The following is a 27,370-nucleotide window of genomic DNA, read 5'->3' on the forward strand; positions in this document are numbered from 1 at the left end:
CCCACAACTACTGATTAGCATCAATATCGCAAACAAATAATCTGTATTTGACAGCAGAAAATAATGTAAATACACCAAAAACTCACCTGATGATAACCTGTCTATAGATTTAGGTAAGAATGATGAATCACGAACCTAACATCAGTTTGTTAATACCTGAAAAAAAATGCTAGGATATCATATCATGCCCGATTGACCAGTTGACAGATCATAAATGAAGAAGGAATACCCATGCAAAGGCTACAGTGGCACATATTATGTTATATTCATCTTTACTCCTTGTTTTGAACAAAGGCTCTCTGTTGGGGATCCATACTACATGATAGAAAAGATGCTTTGTGTCCGCATTCCTATTAAAAAGACCAAATGTTAGATCAACTCAGTTCTCCTAATACTTTTCATATGAGATTTAAGGCCAATAACAATCATAGAAGAAAAAATCATATATGAATATTCCCATATTACTACGTAGATAATACCTACATAAAATAAACCACTAGCGAATCCCATCCAGAAAATTAATAGAGGCGAGATCAGAATCATAATAAAAATTAATAATTAGTGTGTTTCAATTTTCTGAGAATTTTATGCTTAAGAAAGAAAACCTGCAACTTTTCAGCCCACTTTCTCCACAATCCATTCTTGACAAGCATAATGATTCCGCATCATGTCAAATGATTGTCCGTTGATATTTTCATTCATCCATCATTTTCTGGCTGGGACCACGAATACCTGAAAATTTAGCAGAAAATAATTGTACAGGGAAATTTTGAAGCAACCCATCGTCATCACCATAGGTTTGAGCGATTGAAACTTGTCTGAAAACAATGCAGTTTGCGAGGCCTAGAGCCTGCACGATCATCTTCCTTCACACTTGCTGTTGGCAGTAGCTGTTAAAGCTAGCAACGGGTATTGGGATACTTCTGCTTCAAAATTCCAAGTCCCTGAACAGTTCAAATTCAAATCAATGATTATATCTTCTACAATTCTCAATTTTAAAAAATTAATTGTTCTATCGCACCTGATAATCTGTCTAAAATCCATGTCCCCACTGGCTTATACAAATGCGCTTCATCAATAACAATCCTAGAAGTAATCCGGAATATAAAGTCATCAAATTTCTCAACAAAGCATCACTTCTGCATAAAATGATTAATAGTCAAGAAACATGACTGAAAAAACAACAAGTTAAAAAGGTGCTTCAAAATTTTGTGATGCTGAGTGATATATCTTTGAATTTCATATTTCTGTAGTACAAATTATTCCATGAATTTAAAGTTGAATCACTTGAGTTACGAAGGAAAAACATGAAAGAAGCAAGTACGAAAATTCTGCTGTAATCACTCAGGTCAAAGTTGACTCAAGCGGTTTCACTATATTTTAAAGCTGCAAGGTCAATTTTGAGTTTTACAATGATCGTTTTATCGATCTGGAATTGGATGGATCTGAATTATGATACGCAGAATGGGCGATCTATTGCAAACAACAAAGATGTGCCTTCTGGGAGAGGCTTGCCTTGTGTTTCAAATCAGGCAAATAAGGGGACTGTAAGTATTCGATATGTTTATTCATGAGTAGCCCTTCAAGCAGTTCTGCTTCTTCTGATGGGCTGGGTTTGGAAGCTTCCATTCTTGTCAGGATCTGCCTCGCTAGGTTTGTATATGGGAGGTGAAAGTAAATTTAATTATTTTGTCTTATATGCTGTTGGTAATAGCCGTTCATAGCAACTTGTGCGTATTTTGTTTTACATTCAAGCTTGTCATTGCCAATGCGTCGTTGTAAGTGATGTTAAAGATAACTATTAACTATACGATAAGGCCCAGGTTTGATTAAAAACAAAAGCCTGACCAGACAACGGCTTTTCAAGCTCCTCATCAAAATTACTCCTTTTATTATTATTACATATAATTTTTGTTGCTCTGATAAGTAAGATCCACTATAAAATAAGTTGTGGATTCTTTAGTAGAACCTGTTAAAGCCGCTAAGTTCACGAGCTACTTAGGCGTTAAATTTATTCATGGCATCTTTCGTCATTTGTGCTATTTAATATGTTTTTAAATGATATTTTGATTTTTTCTGAGGCCTGCAAGCTATTTTTAAGATGCTAATCTTTCAATAAAATATGACAGTTTTCTACAAAATGAAAGGAAGGAAGTTTGTATGACCGCCAAATGTAAGCAAATCCTAATTGAAAGGTGTTGCGAAGGAGTGGGTCAGTAACCAAATAGATTAAGTCTTTGTTTGAAATTATTTTCTTCTTGCTTTTTAAAATAATTTTTAAGTATAAAAATTTCTTTAATTTGAAAATTTTGTACTAGAAAGTATTTTCAAAACCAGTACAAAAGCTATCTCAAATAAAATCTAAGTCTTTATCATTTCATTGTTTATGCGATAGATGATATAATTGGCTGACTCCAATTATTAAGATGAAGGTGAAGGTGATCATGGGTAATAACTAGCTCAGCCTTGAATTAGACTAGTTGATCAGTTACTGTCTACTGATAAATTAGACACGTTGACCTCTAACCCACACTCCTACCTGGTTCACCCTAAATGCGACGCCATCTGTCAAAATCTTTGCATGCGGCATCTAGTGCTATGTCACGTTTTCTCCACATCTACTTTCAATTTAGAGAGGAATAAAATAAGGGCTACTAGTTCCAGTCAGTTCTTTCCTCGCGCCTGCCAAAATATTTTAATTCCCTCTTAGTTTTTTGCTCACAGTCATCCACGAAGAAGTTTTTTCCCCTCTTCCTTCCACTTAAAGGCAACAATATTGATTTGTCTCCTTACCTTTTCCTCTACTTGAGCAAACATGAATAGTGATTTGTTTTTTTGTCACGTCTTATAATCTAATTTGGAATAATTTTTTTCTTTTATTTTTTATTAAATAATAATTAGACCTATTTAATTTGATTTATCAATAACAAAATCATATATCAATAAAAATAAATTATATTAATCAAAATCATAACAATACTCATGAATTATATAATCACAAAATATTCTTCCATTTATGAGTACAAAAGGATAACTAAAATAAAAAAGAAATTGAATATGATGAATCCTTATTAGTCTCACGTTCATGAACCTCTTCCTTTACTAAAAATCATTTAAATTACATACAATGAGTTAAATAACATAACATGTCACTAAAATCCTATCATTAAATACAAAGCATGTTAAAGAATTAGCAATATGTTGTTAGACAATTCATAACAGTAATAGTTATATGATTGAAAATCAGTGTATAAACAGTAAAACTCACATGTAATAATAGTATAATTAGTAAACAATACAATATGAGAGTCATTAAATCAGGAAAGTGAGGAAATCAATAAATTAGTATGAATGTTGAATCAATAAATCTGCTATCGTATTAGAACCATCAATTAATAATGTGGTTGCATGAAGCGGTAAAGCCAAAACATTGATAAAGAATTATCGAACTCATATCAATGTAGTAAAATCTTATGATGATGTACACATACTATCCTGTTAGTCTATATTAGTATCATATCGATATTTTAATTACATGATTAGTATGTTACATGCTTAATATCAATAATTATTACAATGAATCAATAACAATAATAATAACATTGAATTAGTAGTAGTATCAATAAAAATATTGATATTCGTATCTGTACCACTAAATCTAGTGAAAATAATAATAAATTAATGCACTATCACTATGGTAAAATCACACAATATTGGTAAATCACTAAGATGCATTTATTCAACAAAGAATTTTGACTATTATGATGTTTTTCAGTATCAATATATTGCAGTAAAACTTGTTGGCTCAGTCATTAGAGCCATCATTCTATACTCGCTAGCACAATAATAACTTTTTATAACTCTTAATCATTATATAATGTGAATAATTAGAGGATAACACTCAACCACAATTTTTAAAGAAAATTTTGTCATCCTAGCATCTTGTACATGTCAATCAATTTTAAACCAACAACTCAACTATTATTTACTTGTGTTTTATACTCATTATAATAAACGCAAAAGCGACCAACTATTACCCAATCCCATACTTTTTTCCATTCTCAATGCTTTTAATAACAATATGCTTTTACTAGATTATCTACCAAGTAAAAATGCACATTTTCAAAACATTATCAAATTACTAATAATTGTGTAAAACATAATTTCAAAACTTTAAATATAGTACCACACTATTTTTTAGAGTCCAGATTAATTTCTGTTAAATTAAAAAGGTGTACATGGCATAATTTATTTTAAAAATACTCAATATGTTTAAAATTTTGATCTTTATAACCTATAAAAAGTTGCTCGATGAAAATTCACTGCAGGAAAACATTCGATTACTCTCGGAGCTTCTGGCGGAATAAAATACACCGGTAATAACGACGTGTGAACTGGTGAAAATTCGACGATGACATAACAACTATAGTTTCGACGTAAAAGTCGCGGTTCTTTTCGAGAGAATGATCCATCGTCCTTTCCGCCATAATTTATAAGATAAGCAGTTAAGTTAGGCGTAATTTTCGCTGTAAATTTTCGACGTACAATTCGACGGAAACTTCACCGACCTACTTAAACTCATTGAAACTTTTCCTTCAAAATATGCAACGGTAAAAATATTGGCGTATTAACCGCCAGAAAATTCGACGGAGAAAGCCCTATTTTCCTCCCCGAGCTCATCTTCCTTATCATTTTGTTCATTCGCATCTCTTGCCTCCTTCGCCTCAGCCGAACGCCGCTATTGTCGACACCGACCCATCTCCCAACGGACTTCTAATAAGTTTGTCGACGTTCAACGCCTCAATCACCGACGTTCGCCGCTCTTTTGCCAAAAATCCATCGTAATATTTTATTTTTTTGTTGGATTATTTATGTAAATATTAGTAATAGATTGTATCATGGTGTATGGATTTAAGTATATTTCATATTGGATGGCTAAAGTAGATGAATACACGCAGTGAGATTTGAGAGGGAATTGATGTGTACAAGATGTGGTTAGAATTTAGAGGGAGTTGATGTTTGCTATAGCAAGTAATGTGAGATATAAAATTCCCCTCATACTTTGGTGAAAACTCTTTATGGTTTAGGCCCGCAAGCTCATGCATACGAGAGGATGACCTCTGGTTGCTCCAGCTTCCCATCAAGTTCCCATGAGTCCTTATATAGCCAATAAGTAGCTGCTCTTCAAGCTGAGCTAGAGCAAGTAAGAAAATCACAAGCTGACTGGCAAGTGCAGATGTAGACGTAGATGCAGATGAAACACAATCAGTTATTGGATAACATGCGGAAAATGAGGGAGCAATTCAATAGAAATGAGACAACTTCAAAAAAGGACGATTTGACAAATTCAGATGAGATGTGGTTTAGTTTTTTCAACTTCATATGTACTTATTTATTTTTGGACATTTATGTACTTTTAAACGAACAAACTATCTAACTTTATTTTAAATTATTTGGTTGATTATTCAATATTTGGAATGTATGGCTATGAATATTTGGTGATGTTCAATGTTTTATATTTGGTGATGTTGTTCAATGTTTTAATAAATGTGATGTTGTTCAATTATTCTATGCATGTTGTATTGTAGAAAATAGATTCATGAGAGGAAAAAGCTATTTTTTTGTTATTGTTATAGCTTTATGGCGGATATTCCATTGGAAACGACGATATGACGAATACTTTATCGCTTTTCCGGTGCACCATTTGCACAGGAATTTCCGACGCATTATTCATTGGTAGTACTTGTAGGTAATTGTCCGGTGCAGTTAACGACGGAATACCCGTCGACACTACCGGCGCAACATTATGCTAGAATTACCAGTGAATGTAACATTGGAATCCGTCCAACAAAGACGGCGTATTTCCAACATTTTTTTGTCGGAATTGCGCTGGAACGTATGTTGGAAACATTTCCATCGAAAATATTCCGTTGGAAATTTTTAACGACGTTCTTAAAAACGCTAGAAATTCGATGGAAAAATGAAATTTCTATCAATTTTTTGCGTTACAATGAGTCATTTTCCTGTATTGGTTTAACTAGTTCAAAGTTATCAATGTTTTTGGGTAGCAGAAATAGAAATTTAATAAGATAAAAAAATATCAAATTAAAAAAAAAAATGGGACAGACATAATGAGACAGACATAATGTGACATATCTCGATCTAGATAATTTTTTCAACTAGTCTACCAACTAAAAACAACCTCAATCGGCTCTAATTAGAGTTACTTTCTCTATAAACCCTCTCTCTACTTTGGTTTCAAGCGACGCTCGAATGAGTTAGAATAGTGGTTTTAAAATATATTAAATTACAAATAATGGCATAGTGCTTCGGCGCTACCACCTAGCTTAGGTGCTAGTTCTTTTTTTTTTTTTTTTTAAATTCTAGAACCCATGGCACTGCAATGTCACTATTTAGAATCTGGTACTGTATCACCGATGAGATGCTTGGACACCCGACATTTTGGCTCAAAAAATAGTAATATGCTATCGCTTTACTCAATTTCTTTACTGAATGATAGTATTGATACGATGATTATATTAGGGGTAGAACAGAGTCAAGCAGACTCGCGAGCCGGCACGCGCTTGACTCATTAATGAGCTAGTGAGTCAAGCTTATCGAGTTTCTAGCGTGACCAAAATTTTGAGCTAGTTGACATATTAAGCTTGAGTTAGTTCTTGATTAAGCTCGGCTCGATAACTTGTTGAGTGGCTCGAGTGGAATCTGAATGGTGGAACTGCACAAGGCAAGATCACGACGTGAAAGGAGGTTCGTTCACAGAAGGAGGGCTGGAATGCAGGATCGGGCGATGATGTAGGGGGGTAGGCAGGCTGGGATGGCGAAATCATGGGGTAGGCTCGGACACGGGCTTTGATGCATAAGGTGGAGTCGTGGGGCAGAATCGAGGGCGAGCTGCGGTAGTGAAATCGGAGCTCGAAGATAGTAATTGAGTTGCTCGATGAGCTATTTTCAGTGGCATGAGCCAAGCTCGTCTTTTGAGCTCGACTCGAGTTTAAGATCTAGTTTCAGCTCGATATTTAGCTCGTTAGTCGAGCTCGACTCAGGTTGTTTGCACCTTATACTACATTATTGATTCAATATCCATACTAGTTTATTAGTTTCTTTACTTTATTGGTGTACTCGCTTTCATATAATATTATTTTGATTCTTTATAGACTTTATTACTATTACATGTGAGTTTTACTCTTTATGCACCGATTCAATGATAATATGAATGCTATTGCTATAATTTGATCGCTGACAAGCACATTACTCCTTTTTCATGTTTCGAATTCAATTGTAAGTTTTGGTGTCCTGCTAGATTTTTTTAGCTTATTTTATGTTGTTTAAATATTTTAATGTCACGACAGATGATCAAGAATGTGAGACTGATCAGGATTCTTCAGGTTTACTATTAGCTTGTTTCTTTCAGTTAGTAGCTATTATTTTATACTCAAAATATGATAGATATGTTATGATTATATAGATCATAAGTAATGTGCATAATTTTTAAAAAATGAATATAGATGTATATATTGATGTTTTGATCGATAATTTTATTTTCGTTGTTATTTATATTGATAAAGAAAATTATGTTGCTCTGATTGTGTAAATTAAAAGATAAAAAAATAATTCTTTCAAATTAGATTCTGATGCGTGACATCAAAAACTCACTTGATTCTTGGATCAGTTTGAAGAAGGTTAGCAAATTCTTCAATGGCCTTTTTGCATCCTTATGAACTTGGTGAATGAAATAATCATAGAAAGTGGAACCATCATAGTTGCTGATAGATGAGACGATTGACTCAAAATATGTGACATTATCAATTGGATCCATCTTTGCCTTATACAATCTCAAGTAATCTTGAACTATGCTATTTAGCCTAAAAAATCTCCCTTAAGAAAGCATTTGTCAACAATAATTTTGTTTTGCCAATTAGCCTTTCTTTTTTGATAAAGAGTTGAGGTTGATTCATTGTTTGGGTAGTAAGTCTCATCAGCCACTAGAATAGAGGTCAATTCTCTAGCTCTAGAGAGTTTTCTACTCCTTACAACATAATCATAAGATTTTGATGGCAACGTACCCTATGAGTGGCTCTTGAAATTCTTTACAGTGCTCCCTATATTATTCTCATTATTATCTTTTCAAACTCAACAAGTTACCTGACAATGACAAATTCTTTGCTGCTCTCAAAGATGCTTCTCCATCTCTATTTTGTTGCTCAATTTCATGAAGTACTCATCTTCTAGTTTAATATGTAGATATTGAGCTTAAAGAAAACAAAGAAATAGAAGAGTGAAAGAATTGTAGAGTGAGAAGCTCACCTCATGACCCCCTTATTTATATATTTAGGTCGGGGCATAAGTGTTGCATGATTGATTACATGCATAACTATATGAAAAATAATACAACAAAATCAAGCATTTATACCACTTCGTGGGGTCAGCTACATGAATCATTTTTCTTTATTGCTTTCTGTTAAGATTTAAATTCTCATTTAAATCATGACATGCAACAAATAAGAGAAAAGTATAAATATTGTGTAGCCTAATTTGAATATTAAACTGGTAGAAGTTGCTAGCCAAGCTAATAAGAAGTCGCAGACTTGACATGTCTAGGTGGATAGGTGGACGAAGCAGAATAGTTGATCAATAGTTTCCTATATGAAAGAAGTTGCCCACTTGAGTAGTTGTTAGGGCTGACGAAACATGTGTGTGTGTGTGTGGGGGGGGGGTGGGGCGGGGGCAAAAAAATAAAATAAAATAAAAATCACTTAGAAGGAAAATATACATCCTATGGACAACCCTTGTCACCTTTAATTTTATTTGTTACAGGCTTTTTCCATTTCAAGTCTTAAATCCACCTTCTACCTAAGCCAAGTAATGCTTTAGCTGTAGAGAGAGAAAGACTAATGGGGTAAAATAGTTCTTAAAGTTATTTATTAATTTGATTGTTTTAGTGTCTTAAAGGGGCTTAAAGCTAAATTTGAAAGCCTAAAGGGGGTTAAATCTGATTATTTTAGTGGCTTAATAGAGCAACAAGCTCATTAACAAGAAAATTGCTCTAATTTTTATAATTCTTCCTTCTAAAGTTATTTATTAATGCAAAGAGGCTGCAAATATATTTTTTTGGACATGTTGTGTCCCGGAGTATTCACGGTGGTAAAGAAATATATAATTTAACATCTTAGCATTATATGAAAATTTGGCACGCAATTAAATAATAGAGAGAGTAACATTTATGAGACACCAAGATTTTTACGTAAAAAACCCCTGAATAAGGGGGAAAAGCTATGGGGCTTAGCTTAGTTTGAATGAATCCACTAGTATTGCAGTTGATTACAAATGAGGCCATTCCTTGGTGGAAGGTCATCACTTGATGTACATTTTATGGAGTACATTACATAATGAGAATACAAAGGATCACTGCTAATGTGTTTGTTTAGTCTGAAGGACTGTAGTTGGTGGACAACGTAAGTCGGAAGGATCGTAGTCGGTGGACGATGGAGGTTGGAAGGATTATAGTCTGTGGTCGATATAAGTCGGAAGAACCGTAGTCGGCAGGCGATGGAGGTCAGAAGGAATGTAGTCGGTGGTTGACATAAGTCAGAGGGACCGTAGTCGGCAAGCGATTGAGTTCGGAAGGATTGTAGTTGGTGGACGACGTAAATCAGAAGGACCATAGTCGGCGGACGACAGAGGTCGAAAGGACCGTATTCGGTGGGCGACATGAGTTAGAAGGAACATAGTAGCCGGCGACAGAGGTCGGAAGGACTGTTATCTGACGATGAAGGTCAGATGGATGGCGTCATGTATAAATCCAACAATGTGCTGAAATTCATCATTAGATAGATGTCCGACAAAAGGCCGATAATAGATAGAAGCCCGGTGTTGGGTAGAAACTTGGCGATGAGAGGAGGTCTGGAGTCGGGTAGAAGTCTGACATCAATCGACGACCGATGATAACTCTGGCGTTAGATGGTATTCGGGCAGAACTCTGACGTCACTTGGAGTTCAGATGAAACTCCAGCATCACTTGGAGTTTGGGTAAAACTCCAGCGTCACTTGGAGGTCTGGTGGAATTCCGGGGTCACTTAGAGGTCGGGTGGAATTCCGACGTCACTTGGAGTTCGGGTGAAACTTTGGTGTCACTTGGAGGTCGGGTGGAATTCCCGTGTCAGTTGGAGGTCGGGCGAAATTCCGACGTTGTTTGATCGGAAGTCAGGCAGAATTATGGAGTCGTTTGGAAGTCGGGCTGAATTCCGGCGGCTCCCTCCTAATCTTCTTCTCCTTCTTCTCTTCTTCTTCTTGCTTGGTCCCCCCTCAAGAGAAATGAGGGGTCTATTTATAGATTTCTGGAGTGACATGGCCCGTATATAGGTTGGAGATCAAGGGTAAATGGGGAGTGGTTGGATGGACGGCCGATATTAAATCCCTTGATCATGTACCATTCGTAAGACATCTGAAGGTTTGGGCTCGTTGAATTTGTCTCATCGAGCCGCTCGATGCGACTATAAGCGCGTTATGTTTGGAAATCGTTTGGTAACCCAAATTGTGGCTTGAACTTTCCAATAGCGCTTCGGGTCCTTGATTTGGACCCATTTGGGCTCGGATTGAGTTGAATTTGGTGTCATTGGGTTCGTATTTCCGAGACGATCAATTTGACTGTAAGTTTGCTGAAATCGGAGTTCAAATGATCCCATATTTAATTTTTGAAGTTTCTAGCTTGATTTTTGCCTCAAGATTCGTGTCCGATCAAGATAATTTGTTGATGATATATCAGGACACATGAAAAACATCAATAGTTTGTTTTCCCATTTGCTCCTCTCTTGTTCGCGACTCACCACCTTGAGCATGACTTTCATTTTCTCTTTCGCTTCTCTCTCTCCTCCAAGAACGTCCGTGGTAGATATTTATGTATTCTAAGCTCTTAGGATCATGTTATTTGCATTCTTAATTTTGATCTTACAGCTTCTCTTGGCTCTGATAATGAGACGACAAACAAAACTAGTTTAACGTATTCCAACCTTCCAGATAAGACGACAAACATAACTATTTTAATTTTGCCCCCCAAATAAAATTTCTTGCTCCGCCACTGCGACCAAATATGTCGTACTCTCTTGCTTGGGACAAACAAATTCATAGATTATAGTCACTTGCTTATGATGAGTTCATTTGTAGACTAATCAATTTCTTTTGAACTGAAACCGAGAATCAAAGTTGTGTTAATTTGAACTGAGTAACTTGATTTGAATTGATTTTTTGGCGCATTTAACGGTACATATCTCCTCGTACAAATCCCACCTTATTTAACGCATAAAAATTAAGTCTGAATTTTTTTTTGCAACCTATTGAAGTATAACTTAATGTATAAATAAATAATAATATCATGGCTGAGCCATCACATGCCAAATGGCGCTCAGGAGCGTCGTGTTCAGATGTGTTGAATGATTGAACAATCTAAATGAACAGAAGCGTATGTCTTATTAGCCACAGTTTTGTGTGGATAATTTTCTTTGTAGACGTAATTGGCCACTTGGCTGTCCCGTTCAAATCTATTTAATTACTGCAGCGCTCGATCAAATAGTCTTTATTCAATTATCTACCAGCCAAAGAGTCTCCAAAAAATAAAAATTTGGAAGCCAACTTCTTGAAGTATTTAGTAATTGCATATGTGGTCACAGCAATTTGTAAAATTAACTTTATTGACATATGCAATTTGTAAAATTATTGAAAGAAAATTAACTTTTTTTCAAAGCTGATATAGAAAACAACTTTAGTATAAAAATTTTTATGAAACATTAAAAAAATAATGACCAAACACAAATTGCATCTATGGTCTAAAAAAATAAACCAGTAAGAAGACTATCAGAAACGAAACATAAAAGTTACGTTTTATAAGATTTATTGTAAAGCTGTTATGGACAAAACAATCCACTGCTATAATTCTAGAAAATAAATTTTTACCACAAATAATTTCTATAAAAACTGAGAAAAAATATAAGTAAAGTAATAGTTAAATAAAATTATGATTATTGTCTGAAAAACTAAAGCGACAAAAAAGCTGTCCCACCCAGACCCTTAGTCTATCATGGCTTGTGACTATTTATTTTCAAAACATCATAACACAAAATTTTCATAAAAAATTGAAGTACAAACTACAAGCTGATATATCTCAAAGAAGATATAAGAATTTGAAAGTCAAACCAACCCCATATAATAATTATTATTTTATTAAAATTGATCCACAAAAGAACAAATCAATAAAGAGTTGTTATGTTTAATACTTCATATAATAATGGTTGGGATGATAATGTTTTAATAATAATAATTTAAACTAATATATATATATAGAATTGGTAGGGGTGTCAAATCGGGTCAGCGGGTCGGGTTCATGTCGAATCCGAATTAACCCGACTTTATACGGTCAACCCGAACCCGACCCATTTTTCCCGTTTCACAAATGGGTCGAACCGAAACCGGATTTTTCCGGGTTGGGTTCGACCTGTGTTCGGGTTGGGTCAAAAATTGACACCCCTAAGTGACCCAATTCAGAATTGGGTCATCTCGTCGCCGCATTCGGCACCCGATCACGCGCTGGCACGCTCACCCGTCTGGCACCCTGATCTACACCCGCAAGGAGAGCCTTTTATTGCCGGCGAGCATCATTGGGAACCCTAGATGGACCTATCGTCTATGAAACCGAAACAGGAAATACGACGACTGAGGAAAGAGAAGAGAAGAAACAGACTGAGGAGAGAGAAACAAGCGGAACGAGTGAGCCTGGGTTTGACCTATTCCCCATCTATGCGTCTGACCCGCTTATATTTCTTCCAATGGGTAGACTCCTTGCTCAGCTGCTGGAAAAACCAAATTCTTCTTACGTCCTGGATCTCCTCTAGCAGAGGAGAAAGGCTGCTTATCGCTCCGTCGGTCGATCTCTTTCAGCCCGGATTCTTCCTCGCGCTCCTCTCTAACTGGGCACAGTTTTACTGTAGTTGCATGTTGCTTCTTCTGTCTATTGTGTCAGATCTGATTCCTCGTCGCTTCAGTAAACTCATTCTACTTTCCGCGTTGACGGGTTGGTATTGACAAACCTTTTTATCTGTTCACTGCTTCAGTTTTCAAATTATTTCTTTTTCTATTGATCAATTTTGGGAAATTTTACAGTGTTTGCCCATCGATGTAGTTGACTTTTCTGCTCCAATTTTACAACTTCTGGTCCTCTTCAGCAAACAGGAATTGGGACCCTCTGTTTCTATCCAATCTTTGAGTTTTTATCTGGATTTTATGATACATGGAAAGGGAGAAAATGCGCTGGTAGGGCGTTTCAGGGGTTAACTGTAATGGGCGCAATTTGTTCCAAGGGTTCGGCAGTGGACTTTTCGGCTAGTCATATTAAGATTAATGTTGGTTGCAAGGATGATGCGAGGGTATCCTCACCTTCTAAGTTGAAGTCTTACGGTAACTCGAAGGCTTTACTAGTAGGTGGTGTTCCGGAGAAGCGGAGCCTCGAGCAATCCTTCTCATTTTCAGAGGGGATGTCTCCTAATTTTGGTCGCATTAGGAATGGAACTCCCGCACCAAGGCATCATGCTTTATCTAGAGTTCTTTCAGAAAAATCTTGGTCAACTAAGTGGAAGGGGTCCTATGGAGGAAAATCTGGAACACAAAAGGCAAGTTCTTCCAGGCATATTTTATTTTTCTATTTGCTTACACCGAGCAATTTTACTAGCTGCGTTATGACTGATGGAATTTATACCGGCATACCATGTTCTTCTATTGTAATTTATGAGAAGAGGCGTTGGTGTTCCAATAAGCAATTTTGGCACCATTTGAGTAAGATTTTTATTTTATTTTATCTGTAAACTATGTTCAAAGGAATCCGATTTACCTGCAGATCATGTATACTACCCAGCCCGTCTCTGTTGATAGCTATTGACCAGTTAAAATCTTTTAGAATCAAATTTCAAAGCGAGCTGGATTTTGTTTTAGCTAAGGTGACCTTATGGTTTGAACGACAGAGCGGGTAACTCACTATTCTTTTTCATTAGAACTGAAAGCAAAATGTTTAAGGCTTCGTGGGACAGCTTTTTTCTTGCTTTTTAAAACAACTTCTTATACAAAAAGTTCTTGAATTTGAAATTTTTTACTAGAAAGTTATTTTAAAAAGCAATATGAAAGTCGTCCCCCAAATGAAGCCTAAGTCACTTAAGCTTTCCACCTGGAGAATTATTAGAACGAAAAAAAAAAAAAGAGTTTAAGATAACCTTTATATCTATAGTCCTGAGTACCGAAGCTTCTGCTATGAGCTAGTAGACATTGGTTTTAGATTAGAAGAGTTGTCCAAATTTTCAGAGTGGTGCAACCAAGCATGGCTAAGTGATAATAATACTTTTATGGATATTGACCTTAACAAAATATAGTTGGTTAAATATGCTGATTAGCAATTTATTAATAATTTTACTTCAGTATGCTTAACGATGGTTGCTCTTAAATGCATCTTGAGTCATCATGCTGTGTTAACCATGTTTATAGAGGTCTTCCAACAAAGATTTTGTTTACAAAATCATGTTTTTATCTGTAAGTGTCTCTTAAAAAGGCTGCAAAGTTTCTTAAGAAATGGAAAAAAAAAAAAAGATTTGGTTACAGCCTCACAACGTTTTTGGTTTCTGTACCTGAAGCTGACATTCATATGTCTTACAAAATTAAGTGATTTGAATAGTTAAAGATGAAGCTATCCCATGATTAAATGATTTAGACTATAAGTTTTCTAGTATCTTGAAGTGTATGCTTTGAGGTAATACAATTTTCCGAGTTTCAAAATGGGGTGGGGTGTTAGAAAAATTTGAATGATTTTATAGTTGGAAGAATGTATCATAAAGTGAGTTAGGACATGCATTTAAATTACTTACAGGGTGTCAAAATGCCAGGATCTTAGCATCTTTACTGAGAGTTCTTATCAATATGTCCATGCTGAGGCATGGAATGTGAATTGCATTGTATTCTATAGGTTTCGTGCATTAGTTATAAATACTCAGTGGTTGCATCAAAATGTTGGATAGAAATAATTAAAAATCCTGATGTCGTTAAAGTGATATAGTTTTGGCTATCTTTGTGAATGGATGTAATGCCATAACTATGGTGACCAAGCATTTTATTGCAGCTTATAGTCTATTTAAATTTTGATGTTTCATTTATCCATACTTACAACTTACCCTCAAAATCCAAAATAAATTATTATGAATTCAATTTGCTGTAAAAATAATAAAGAATACAAAAAAGCAAAATAGAAAATACCAAAAAAGAAAGAAAAGAAATATTCTAATGGTATCTATCGTCCGAAAGTTTAAAGCAACAACTAATCTCCCTCTGTTACTGTTTATCGAGGGTGATAAATTTAAGATTAACTTTAGATCACAAATAGCTAATGTCACATCAGGTGTGTCAAAAAGATTGCTATCAAAATATCTCATGCCAATAAAGATGTGGTATTCATCCTTTAATTGAGTGGTTTTTGGCTCCAAATGGTATCATTAAGTAACAATTATAATTGGGGCCTTAGATCGGATAGCTTTGCCACAAAATGACATCATTATATTATGTTTAGAGCAATAGCTTGGATGTTCCCTAATGACTTCGGTCCTCTTGAGTTGTGAATCATATGGTACATAACTTCTATTAGCTACTGTCGACTTAAAATTATCCTCCTATATAAATATCAACCCTATATTTACAAGTTCCCCTTGAACGATGCAATCCATGACTGTCGACAAGAATCTTTTGGCCAGGTTGGGTCAGCTACCTCTATTAAGTAGACCATGGTCTATGCCAACCCGAGGCGACTGAACCATGAGATCTTGATTGGGTTCAACATCATTCCCTCTATCATACGTTTTAAGCTAATGGCGATAAAGTTATCATAATTTAAAATTTAAATTGTTGTTTTCATATGCTAAGCACTTTTAGTGTGATGATTAGCCTTAATCAAAATTTCCCTCTTATCACCAAGAGTTGTAATTAAACTAAGGGGTTACACGGTTACGCCTATGAGAAGCCTGTTTTATAAAGTCATTGTAAAATAAGGACAAAATGTCTTGGTAGCATCTTATTTCAATCTAATCTAACTTCTAAATTTTGAACATATGATTTGGCGAATAATTGTTTTTTTTACCTTATACAATATTTAGCAAAACTGAATAAAAAATGAGGATTTATAAAGTTAACCTCAAATAGTTAGGATAAGAAATGATTATAATGATGATGACATTATAAGAAAACAAGGTTTCATTAATTAGTTTATTGTGGGTTTTTTGTTGAGAGGTAAGTATTCAGTGAATCTGCATAGTTCTATTGATATCTTGGTTCAAAAAAGGGTCTTTTGAAGCTAAAAGTTGTGTTTAAGCCTATGTAATGGCTTATAGGTGTTGTGGTTGACTAAAGAAGGTGGGCAGGCTGCAATGGATTATGAGCACTGTAATGAGGACAATGCATTCTTTTGTTCTAGAAAGCATATCTGTTTGTAAGTTGTGTATTGAGTGAGTCTCATGATATTTTGGTTTAAAAGAAAGCTTAGGAGATGGAAGTTCTTGAACCATATGTCTGATATGATGCCCAGAAAAGTAAATTTCTTGGAGTTATGTACCGTGAATTATGTATGAACAGCCACATTTGCTTTCTGGCTCAAAGTAATTGGTTAATGAGCTTCAATATTTTTCTTTGCCGTTCATGCTAATTGTACTTGCAACTGGCTTCTTTTTTCAGTGCATTAGTGCTTCTCAAAATTTTGAGCATCACAATTTTTTTTACTCCTGTTTTTATCTGATCAAACCTTTGAGATTGTTGAGATGTGTTTCTCTAACTGTTTTTTTTTTGGGAATATTCTCATGATCATAAAATGAAGATTAGTACTTCATATGAATTTCTGGTTAGCATTGTTCTCTTTCTAACCTTTTCTTTTCAACAGGTTGCAGAAGTAGGTTTGCTTCTGGGCAGGGCTGGTAGTGTAGGTTTTGGTAAGGCAGTAGAGGTTTTGGACACAATCAGTAGTAGCGTGACTAGTTTGAATACCAGCAGTGGCTTTTCATCAAGGGTAACAACAAAGGGAAATAAAATATCTATACTGGCTTTTGAGGTTGCAAACACAATTGTAAAGGGCGCCAATCTTTTACATTCACTTTCAGAAGAAAATACTAATAACTTGAAGGGAGTGGTGCTTCCTTCTGAAGCAGTTCAAAATTTGGTATCCGAAGACATGGATGAGTTGCTAAGAATTGCTGCTACTGACAAAAGGTTCACTGGCGAGTTCAAAAATTAATTTATGTTATTCAGATAGATTTATTTCAAAGGATACCGAAGTCTGACTTTTCTTCGAGTCTCAAACAACAACAACAACATCAAGCCTTTATCCCACTACGTGGGGTCGGCTACATGAATCCTTTTTCTCCGTTGTGTCCTATTAAAAGTCAAATTCTCGTTTAAATCTAATAAAGAAAGGTCATTCCTAATATTTTCTAACCAAGTCTTTTTAGGTCTACCCCTACCTTTCTCAACAACAACAACATCAAGCCTTTATCCCACTAAAATGAAAAAAAAAAAAAAAAATCTTCCCGACTGAAAATTAATGTTACAAACTCATTATTGCCACTTTTTTCATTGAGTATACCTTCTGATACTAACATGAACTTGCTTTGTTTTCTGTTCTGTTTATCAGGGAAGAGTTGAAAGTATTTTGTGGAGAGGTGGTTCGATTTGGGAATCGCTGTAAAGATCCCCAATGGCACAACTTGGATCGCTACTTTGCAAAGTATGCACTGAACATATTAAAGAATCTTGAGTTCACAGGTGTTTTCCATTCAATTAACTAGCATTCAGTAATTCTAGATTAGGTTCTGAACTCGCATCACAACAGCAATGTAAAGAGCAAGCTGCAGAGGTTATGCAGCAGCTAATGATCTTGGTTCAGTATACAGCTGTAAGTATATTATTCTCTCTTAGATTGGGAGTTTGGGGTGTTTACGCATCTATGTATGCTGATTTTATTTTAAATTTTTTTCTTTTATTACATGCTAAATTGCAAAGGGTTTCTTGACTTCAGTCATGAGCATATTCTTGCAGCTTGGTTCCATCTTTTCAGCTATTTGAGCCTCTAAATTTACTGACAGTGAAAGGTGCTTATACTTGTAAAGAACTTAGTTAAGAAAAAAAATTTAGATTAAAGAATACAAAAAATTCTGCTAGCCGTGCAAATAGCTTGAAAGTACATTATTGACTATGTCAGTTTGACCTAATTTTGTGTATGAAGTATGAACTATCAATTTGAATGTTTTTCTGTTATTCCCTATCACATAATGAAGCTAATCATCTAAGAATTCTTCAGTAGCAAAGACATCCAAGTATTTCTGCTTGCTTATGAAGCAACCAATTCTTCAGAATTTTTTTTTTATGCCCCTCTTGCATGATATCCATATCTGCTTACAACAACAAGAATTCCTCGTTCGCTTATTGAATTTTCTTTGTTTTCTAGAAAACAACATTAAGTTTGTCCACATGTTTATTTTATTCCTTCTGAATGTTGCTATTTCTGCCGTACATCATATGGGAGGGACGCTGTAGGTGTGCTCAGGCACCTTAGGTTTCAACTTATGGTGCTTCCTTTATGCTAAGCTTGGGTAGAAGGGCAGTGAAGGAAATGAAAAAAAAGCTTAGATCCCCGTATTTATAGTTAAAGATCCACAATTTTCATATTCGGTTCTTAGCCTAACTCTTTTCGATTATGTGCAGATGGAAATTATAGAATTTTTTTTCGTGATCAATATTTGAGTCATCTTATTTCTTTTGGATATCGTTGCGGTTTTTACTTGGGCTTGTGATTATTTTAGTTTGTCATTTTGTTTTTTACAAGTTTGTTTTTCTTATATTTCTATAAATAAGGTATTTTGAGTATGTGAAATAGTTTTTGGTATGGGGAGAATTTTTTTCTAGATGTGAATGACCATTGTTCTTAATCTATGAAGAGATATTGGACCGTGATTAGTTGTGAGACTTGGAGCTCTTATGAAGATTTCTTAATCTTTCTCATTTGTTTTAATTCTATAGTTGACATCACTTCTGATTCTTTATATCAGATAGATATATCTTAATAATATTCCATAATTATCCTTTATTATGGATAAAAATATATGTAATTAATTAGTATAATTATAAATATTTAGCTCTTAGGAATATAATTAATAGATTCCTTGTTAGTATAGATTTGATTGAGTAAATTATTCGATCATTGCCTTGTATTATACTTATTCTTTTCTATATAATGAGTAGAACCCTCTAGATATGGGCATGCAGGTTGTAAAAGCAATTTATTTGTCATGGAATCTAAGCCCCACTCTATATCTTTGTCCTCGTTTAGAGAGAGTGAGCCTTTTTTCATTCTCGCTTGGTTTGCATCGCCTTGTTTTTGTCCATCTTGCTTGGTGAAACAATGCTTTGTCTCAGCGATTTTGAGCTGTAAAAATCCCATCTCCCTTGAAGACTTCATTGTCTTTTGCTCTCATCACGAAGATCCCATCTCCCACCCTCGCAAAGGTCCCTTAGCCCATGAAGCCTTCTTCATCTTTGTCTCTCGCAAAGATACCATCTCCTTTTCGTAATACATTACTGACATCTTTGCTCTATTGAAAATACTCGCCTATGTGCCATGTAGTGGTTATCATCTTCACCTCATCAAAGGTCCAAACGCCACTCCTCAACAAATTTGGAAAGTACTCAGTTCCTCGTCCTTAACACTTGTTCTCTCATCTCAATGCTAGGTTGATAATTTCAAAAGGGGCTTAAACAACTAAGATCTCTTGATTCTTATTATTTTCTCTTAGAACTTGATAAATTATTAAAGACATAATGTCAACCAGCAATTTAAATATGTTTGGTGTACCTTTCACAGGTTAAAATTATTCTATATGGAATTTCAATTTCAATTTTTTGTCATGGGAAATGAATTATGGGTACGCATTAATAGGAGTGATCTCACTAATAAAATTTTTAAATTGGCTAAATGGCAAAATAAAGATATCAGAATTACGACATGGATCTTAGGATTCATTGATCAGATGGTTATTCTCAATTTAAGGCATATAATAGCTAAATATATATGAGAATATTTATAAAAGGTTTATAATCAAAATAATGCAACTAATTGTTTCTAATCAAAATATGAGATTGGTAGTGATGTAGGACTAAGTATGCTTTAAATGATTGATAAGAATTTGCATGCTTTCAAGTAAGAGTAATAAGAATTAAAAGGTTAGCCACTTAACGAAAAGAGAAAACAAGAGAGGGGTGCCTTAGCTTAGGCCAAGTCACTCAATAATAGTTAGGATCACAAAACAATTAGAAAATTCAACATAAGCAAATATAGAGGATTTCCAATAACATCCCTAGATTAACAATAAGATTAGATGCATAGAAATCCATCACTCATTCTCTACGTTTACTAAGCTTTAACAGATAGCTTTACACGATTCCTTATGCTTGATTCACAACCTACAATCGAGGAGGACTAGGAAGGAAATTGAAGAGGGAACTCCAAGGAATCCAAGTAGGGGAAGGGGTGAGAGGGTGGCCGGCCAAGGTAGGGTGCTTGGGGAGGTTTTGGTTCAGATTTTAGAGGTGTTATGGGTAGGGGAAGGCCGGCTAGGTTAGAGAGGAAGGTGGAGGAAATAGAGTTCATATTTTAAAGGAGGGAGGTTGTTGGGAAATTGGGAAATTGTTTCCCTAATTAATTCTTTAAGTATGGAAAGGATTTAAAGGGAAAATGGAGAGAGGGAGGGGGCGAGTAAGAGAGAGGGAGAGGGTTTGAATTCTTTCCCGAGTAAGAGGCTTAACTTTGGAAAGTATTTAAGGGGTGGGGATATGGAGGGGCCGGCGACATCAGGAGGGGGAGAGGGTTTAGGGAAATAAATCAAGCCTACTTGATTTGGCATATTAAATTAGGAAGGATGGATCTCATTCCAATGTAATTTAAAATTTAAATAGGATTGATTTTGGAAACTTTCCTAAAATAGAAATCTAATTTTGGAAAGATTTCAAAATTCAAATGTGATTGAATAATTGAAATCAAGGTTTTCCAAAGAAGGTTTGGTGGAAAAGGAAAGTAATGAAGAGGATTTGAATTTGGAGGTAAAGGGTTATTGGAAAGGGATGGCTGGCGGCTAAAAGTAGGGCTAGGGTTAGGTTTTGGTGGTGGAGGTGGAGGTGGAGGTGGGGGGGGGGGGAAACCAAACAAGGGATGAGCCACCAAAGTAATTATAATTTAAAAATTTAATAACTAACAATAAGCTAATACTTAGTAAGTAAAACATGACTCTAAGCTACAATAATCAAGGCAAAATGAACAATATGCTAGATGCCATAATTCATTAAAACATATTATAAATTTGCTTCATATAAACATAACATTAAACATAAACATAATTCATAAATTCATATCTTTCATATTTATTTTCATATTTATATCAATATTCGTAACTTTCTCATTTCGTATATATTACAACCGTCACAGGAGCCACCGTCTAGTACCATAAAGGTATTCATTTACTATTTCCTTTTCCATATCCTTTACCATTTTAACGTGCACGAGTACAACGTCCTCAGCTAGTACATAAGGAGGTGAACTCCATCAATTCAGCATGCAAATGCAATCACTCAATCTAACAATTACATCATATTCATATCTTCTCAATTGTATTACATATGAACTTTGTATGATAATGTCATAAGATATAACATATAAATTACATGATCAATCATTAGACAAAAGTAACAGAATCATGATCTAAATTGACCATAAAGATTTTATAAACATGTTTGATCTTTCAAATCATATAACGTGAGAGAAACAAAATTATCAATGTAATAAAGAATCATGAATACTTACTTCGATTTAAAGTATTTGATTATTCCGCTCAAACACCTTCCTTCGAGGTTCACGATTATCACCCATAAGCATTAAATTTTCCTTAAAAAAATCTACATAATAAATCTAAATTAAAAATTCTTCTTCTCTTTAAACCACCCTAAGTTCTCTCTCCCTCTCCCTCTCTCTAATTATATAATAATACTAATCACTCCAATATTCTCTCTCCCTCTCTCTCTAATTGATCACATAATACATATATATATTCTAAAAATTCATGTTTTATTCTAATTACATACTTTAACCAAATTAACCCTTTACCCTAACCTAATTTAATTTAAACTAATTTCTATTTTCGGATTTATTAATTTTAAAAATTTGGAAAATATTATTTTGTTAGAAAAATCTAATTTATTCCTTTAGAAACCCTCTTAGGACTCTTAAGAACCATATTTGTAAAAGCACTTTCAAAATTTCAAACTTTAGAGAAAAACCCTAATTTTTACAACTCAATAATTTAAAAAAAAACCTTATTTCCATGCATAAAAGCATCTCCTAAACCTTCCCTATACATTTTTTAAAGAAAAGAGAAGTTTTGCCAAATCCTAATTTCTTCATCTCAAAAAAATCTAAGAGAAGATAAAGATTTCTAGGTTTAGAAACATACCTTAGTGCTCCTTAGACTTTCCCCTACAATTTCCCTCCAATCCCTTTGCCGGAAACCGTCGCCGGAGCCGCCCGTCCCCCTCACCCGTCCGCCTATGCCGTCCGCCATCTCTTTGTTCGGGCGAAAGGATTATGTTGGGACCGAATAGAATCGGTCCCCTTAAGGCTTAGGAGGTTAGGGAAAAAAATCCAATTACTCAAATGCCCTCACTTAAAACATATCAGCTTAAGTAATGACTAAGGGTAAATTGGGTATTATGAGATTTCTCTTAATTTTAACTTCAATATGTTATGCATACCAAATTTCTTAGAATTTTGTGTAGAATTTTATAAAATTATTTTCGTCAAATACAACGACTTTAAAAAAATTCACTAAAATCGCGTCGTGGTGCATCGAAAAGGGTGCGAGGTCTAAAATTGACATTTTAAGGGTTTTATAGTTTTGGAGTGGAGGCCGATGGTTGTGGGGTTGGGAAACCCTAGGCCAACAACTAGGTAAAAGGGGAGGGAGAAAAGAAAGGATAGGGAATAAAAGAGAGCCACGAAACCGGACTCTTCCAAGGTTGGTGGATGATTCGCTTCCCTCTCTTAGGGTTTTCTCTCCAAAGAATCTCAAGCTCTCACAAGAATTCAATTTGCAGGAATTTTATTATAATTCATTCATTAATTTCAAAAGAAACATAATGAGCCTATATATATAGTCTCATACAATGAAAGGGAACTAAAAGACGATATTGCCCCTAGGGCTTACATATGACAAAATCCTTAAGGGTAAAACGGGAAATGCTAATAAAACAAATACATAAAACAAATAAATAAAGCAAATACATATGATGACTCAAAAATAGATCATCACGATCGTGGCCGTAGATCGCTGGGCACATCTCTGATATACTTTCCATGATCTTATGCCCCCATTAGGTAGTTACACCCAAAGAGACCTCTCAGTTTAAAATAATCTCTATTTCAAAATTTATGAATGAATTAGGTGATATACTGATATGATTTATATACTAAAGTATATTTTGAATCTCTTTTGACTGTTTCACAGTTTCATGATTATAATAAGATAGATCAATTTTTGGTGATATTTAATCCTGAATTTGAGGCTATTCATTTCAATTTGATGAATTGTGACCCATCTTCTTTAAATGTGTGCTTTAGAGAATTACTTTGTGAAGAGCAACATTTTACCACACAATTCATTTTTCAACAACATAAAGTGCCCAAGAAAAGCAAAGATAAATTTCCGTAAATATATATAATAGGTACAATGCTTTAGTTTCAAGGGCTACGGACAGTTTGCTGTCAACTGTACAAAGAAATTTTGTAATTATTGTAAGTCTAAGAAGCTTGTTAAAGAATGTCGTGCCTATCATCAAAATTGGCAATCAAGTTCTAAACAAGAAATCATTGCTGATGATGGTATTTGTTTAGTAGCTGTTGATAAATCAGGCATTACTCTTGATATGGTTCAACAAATGGTTATTTTAGCCCTATTAGCCTTTAGGGCTATAAGGTATGAATGCACTAACTCCATCTTTGCTTGTGGTGCTTGTGGATTCTACTGCATCTAATCATATTACTCGTACTTCAAACCTTTCTTCACAATACCAAAATTTTAAATGGATCATCATCCATTTAGATTCCTAATGATAGTCAAATAGTTATCTTTTGAAACTATTATGTGTGTCAATAAATGACCCGACCCAAGCCCGACTAAAAAAATATAGGCTCAACCGTTCAAGTTGACCCGATTATTATTTGGGTTGCTTTCAAGTTTGAAATTTGACCTGATTTATTTTTGAGTTGGGTTTGGGGTGACCTTAAAACTCGATATTAATAAAAAATTGATCGATTATCATTTGAGTTTGGTTTAAATGGGTTGTTTCATATTAAATGGGCCGCATTTGATCCATATAATAAATGGGTTGGTTTTGAGTTAAACACATTTGAGTCAAAATATTTTTGACTTGTATGATAATTGGTTGGGTTAGTGTCAAACATATTTGGGTCGGTCAACTCATTTCAGACCCGATCTTGACCCGTCAACCTTTGTAAGAACCGAGTTTGCAGGTTCAAACGAAGTAGGACAAGCAGACAAGCAAACTGAGTAAGCATACCATGGGCATGAGCTTAGCTGGCGGAGCCAGATTGTGCGAATGAGTGAGGAAGTACGTTTGACTGTGGAAAACAACGACTCCTCGTGTGATATATCCCTGATTCGCTCACTCTAGTGGAAAAAAAAAGGGAACGAAAAAAATGAATGCAAGTTGATTGAGAGAAAGAAAGAGAGTTCAAGAGGGAGACTTTGATCAAGCCGAAGGAGAAGTGGTCCAGAGAGAGATATAGAGTGAAAGCGAGGGAAACTATGGGGCGAGCGACAAGCGTAGAGCAGGTTTATACGACTGGGAGAAGTAGGATCTTTTTTTTTTCTTATTTTATTAGTATTATTAACTAATTTAATATTTAAAAATAGAAATTTAATATTTTAAAATATAATATTAGAGTTTTGATAAAATACAATGATAAGAAATTTTTTAAGAAAATTAATATTAGAAATTAATTAATAATAATATGTATAAGATTATATGAGATTTTAAATTAGGTAATGAATAAATTAAATTTATATAAATAGGATTGAGAAGAATAATGAATTAATTAGGGCGAACTGTATAAGAAATGTGGGTATATTTTATCAAATGCAGAAATTTTATTATAGAAGTTGCATGCAAGACACAATATGCCTCACTGTTCACATGGGGGCATCCGCCATTCTTCCTGCAAAGTCTAGAAAGTCATCTAGAGATGCTTGGATTTTTTTACTAGATAGCCTCAAATTGCATAGAAACATATGAAAGGGGTTACTAAAATAACCCTATTTAAATCCCCATTGGGTAAATAATAATAAAAAAAAGAGAGAATAGGAGTCGCCTTCATAAATTGGTGTGGATGTGGTTGTCCATATCATCCGGTTAGTGCTCTATTGGTCAGCATCTGCAGTTTCATTATTTTTTTTATTGTCACTATTGACGCTTCTGTTGCTTCTGTTACATTTTTGCTTCTCTTGGCCTGGTACTGTTGTGCTTTGGCGCTTCTCATGCTTGCAAATCCTTTTGATTGTTGCTACTGTTCTTACACTTCTTCCGTGTGTATACCTTTGATTTGTTATGATGCCTTCCAAAGATTTCATTTTGATGACTGAAGCTTGTGGTAGGTCTTCGGCACTCCGTCTTGAACTTCTAGCTCATTTGCATTAATTCATGTATCATCTTGCAGCTAAACTCTTTACTTTTTCTAGACCAACTTGTATCCTCCAAGCTTGATGGAGATGATCTACTCTTCAAGAAGTTGTTTAACCTAGTGCTACTGGTGTTGTCTCCTTCAAGTGGTTATTGGAGAAATATATATCCGTAGTGTAGTGAAGGATTCTTTCAGGTAAGAAGATAAGGTAAATAATGGATGGACTAGTTGAACGTGTGTAGTGTTGTTAAAATTTATCATGTCTAGTTGAATGAGTGTAGTGTTGTTAAAATTTATCATGTCAAAGACAACTAATTCTTATGTCCTTTGGAAGATCAAGGTATAAGTGTTACTATAATTAATTACAAGCGTGATTAGGAACTATAATTCTAGCAGCCGGTTTCTCTTATGTTAGCTTTATTACCGTTTCTTTTGGGAAATAGATGGCAAAATATTGTGAAGCCAATGTCTTCTAATCTAGAATTCTAAATGAACTTTTTTTTTGGAGATTTTTTAGCAATTTTGGGAGTGTTCTGGGTTCTTACAAAAAAGGAATGAACTTAATTACCACCTGATTGTGTTCCAAATATCTTAGAAAATCTTGGAACAAGATGAAGGAGCATAATCTTATTGTTGAAACACGAACTATCACTGGTTAATTGATGCAGGACATATATGAGATTATGATTTAGATAAGGAATTTGCACGTTTAATGATTACGAGCAAGTTAATTAAATCTTTATGGTGATTTAAACAATGAAATAAAACACAAAGAGTTGTAAACACAAGCTTAGGCTAAGTTACTTGCGAGAAGTAAAAACCATAAAACAGCCAATTACTCTTGACGTTGCATACGAGATAAGTTTCAACAAGAAATCCGTAATCTAACAATAAGAGCAGTGCTATGAAAGATCTCTCACACAAGTCTCCTAAACACTAAGCTTTAGCGTATCATTGCAAGATTTTTCATGAGTCAATAAAAACCACAAGGATCAACGAGGAAGGTAGGAGAGAAGGGAAGAGTTCACCTTTGTCAAGATTAAAACTTCCTGCAAGCTTGAACAACAGTTGGTGGCTGCAGGAACCTTTGGACAGCACACTTTGATGTCCCGAAAACTTCGGGCAGTGAGTGGAGACTTCTCCCAGCAGTTGGACAGCAAGGTGGACAGCTATAGTCTCTGGACAGCCCTTGAATTGGTGTTGACAGCAGGTGGGAACCAATCTGGACAACAGTTTCACTGAGTTAGGGAATTCTGGACAGTAAGGAAGACCTCTCGGAGATGCAGGACAGCAAGGTTGACTTGCTGTAATCCTTAGACAGTAGTTAGGAAATTTCCCAAGTGAAGAAGTCTTGAGGAAGAGGCTTCTGAAAGGGGCGGCTAGGGCTGCTACAGGTTTTATTAAACCTGAAAATAAATTTCAGATTTAATTAGGAATGAGCCAGGGTTTGTAATTTGAATTCAAGGTATTGGGAGGGAAAGGAAAATTTATTCCTAATTGAGAGGTTGATTGAAGTAATTAGTGGGAGGTGATTTAATGTGGGGGGGGAGG

General features: G+C 34.9%; 1 protein-coding gene across 3 annotated transcripts in view; it reads left to right on the plus strand.

The window, feature by feature from the left end:
* The first annotated feature begins 12,650 nt into the window (after positions 1–12,650).
* LOC110109403 overlaps positions 12,651–27,370 on the plus strand; it is a 24,983-nt gene continuing 10,263 nt past the window's right edge. The window contains exons 1-5 of one of the 3 annotated variants that reach the window (XM_020840467.2): positions 12,651–13,085; positions 13,171–13,676; positions 16,967–17,292; positions 17,714–17,806; positions 17,875–17,974. In XM_020840467.2, coding sequence (XP_020696126.2) covers positions 13,347–13,676; positions 16,967–17,292; positions 17,714–17,806; positions 17,875–17,974 — 849 coding nt within the window. In that variant the 5' untranslated portion in view covers positions 12,651–13,085; positions 13,171–13,346. The remainder of the gene's footprint in view (positions 13,086–13,170; positions 13,677–16,966; positions 17,293–17,713; positions 17,807–17,874; positions 17,975–27,370) is intronic. The other 2 variants (XM_020840466.2, XM_020840468.2) reach the window with 2 other exon arrangements.

This window comes from Dendrobium catenatum, unplaced genomic scaffold, assembly GCF_001605985.2.
Source record: "Dendrobium catenatum unplaced genomic scaffold, ASM160598v2 fragScaff_scaffold_537, whole genome shotgun sequence".
NCBI lineage: Eukaryota > Viridiplantae > Streptophyta > Magnoliopsida > Asparagales > Orchidaceae > Dendrobium > Dendrobium catenatum.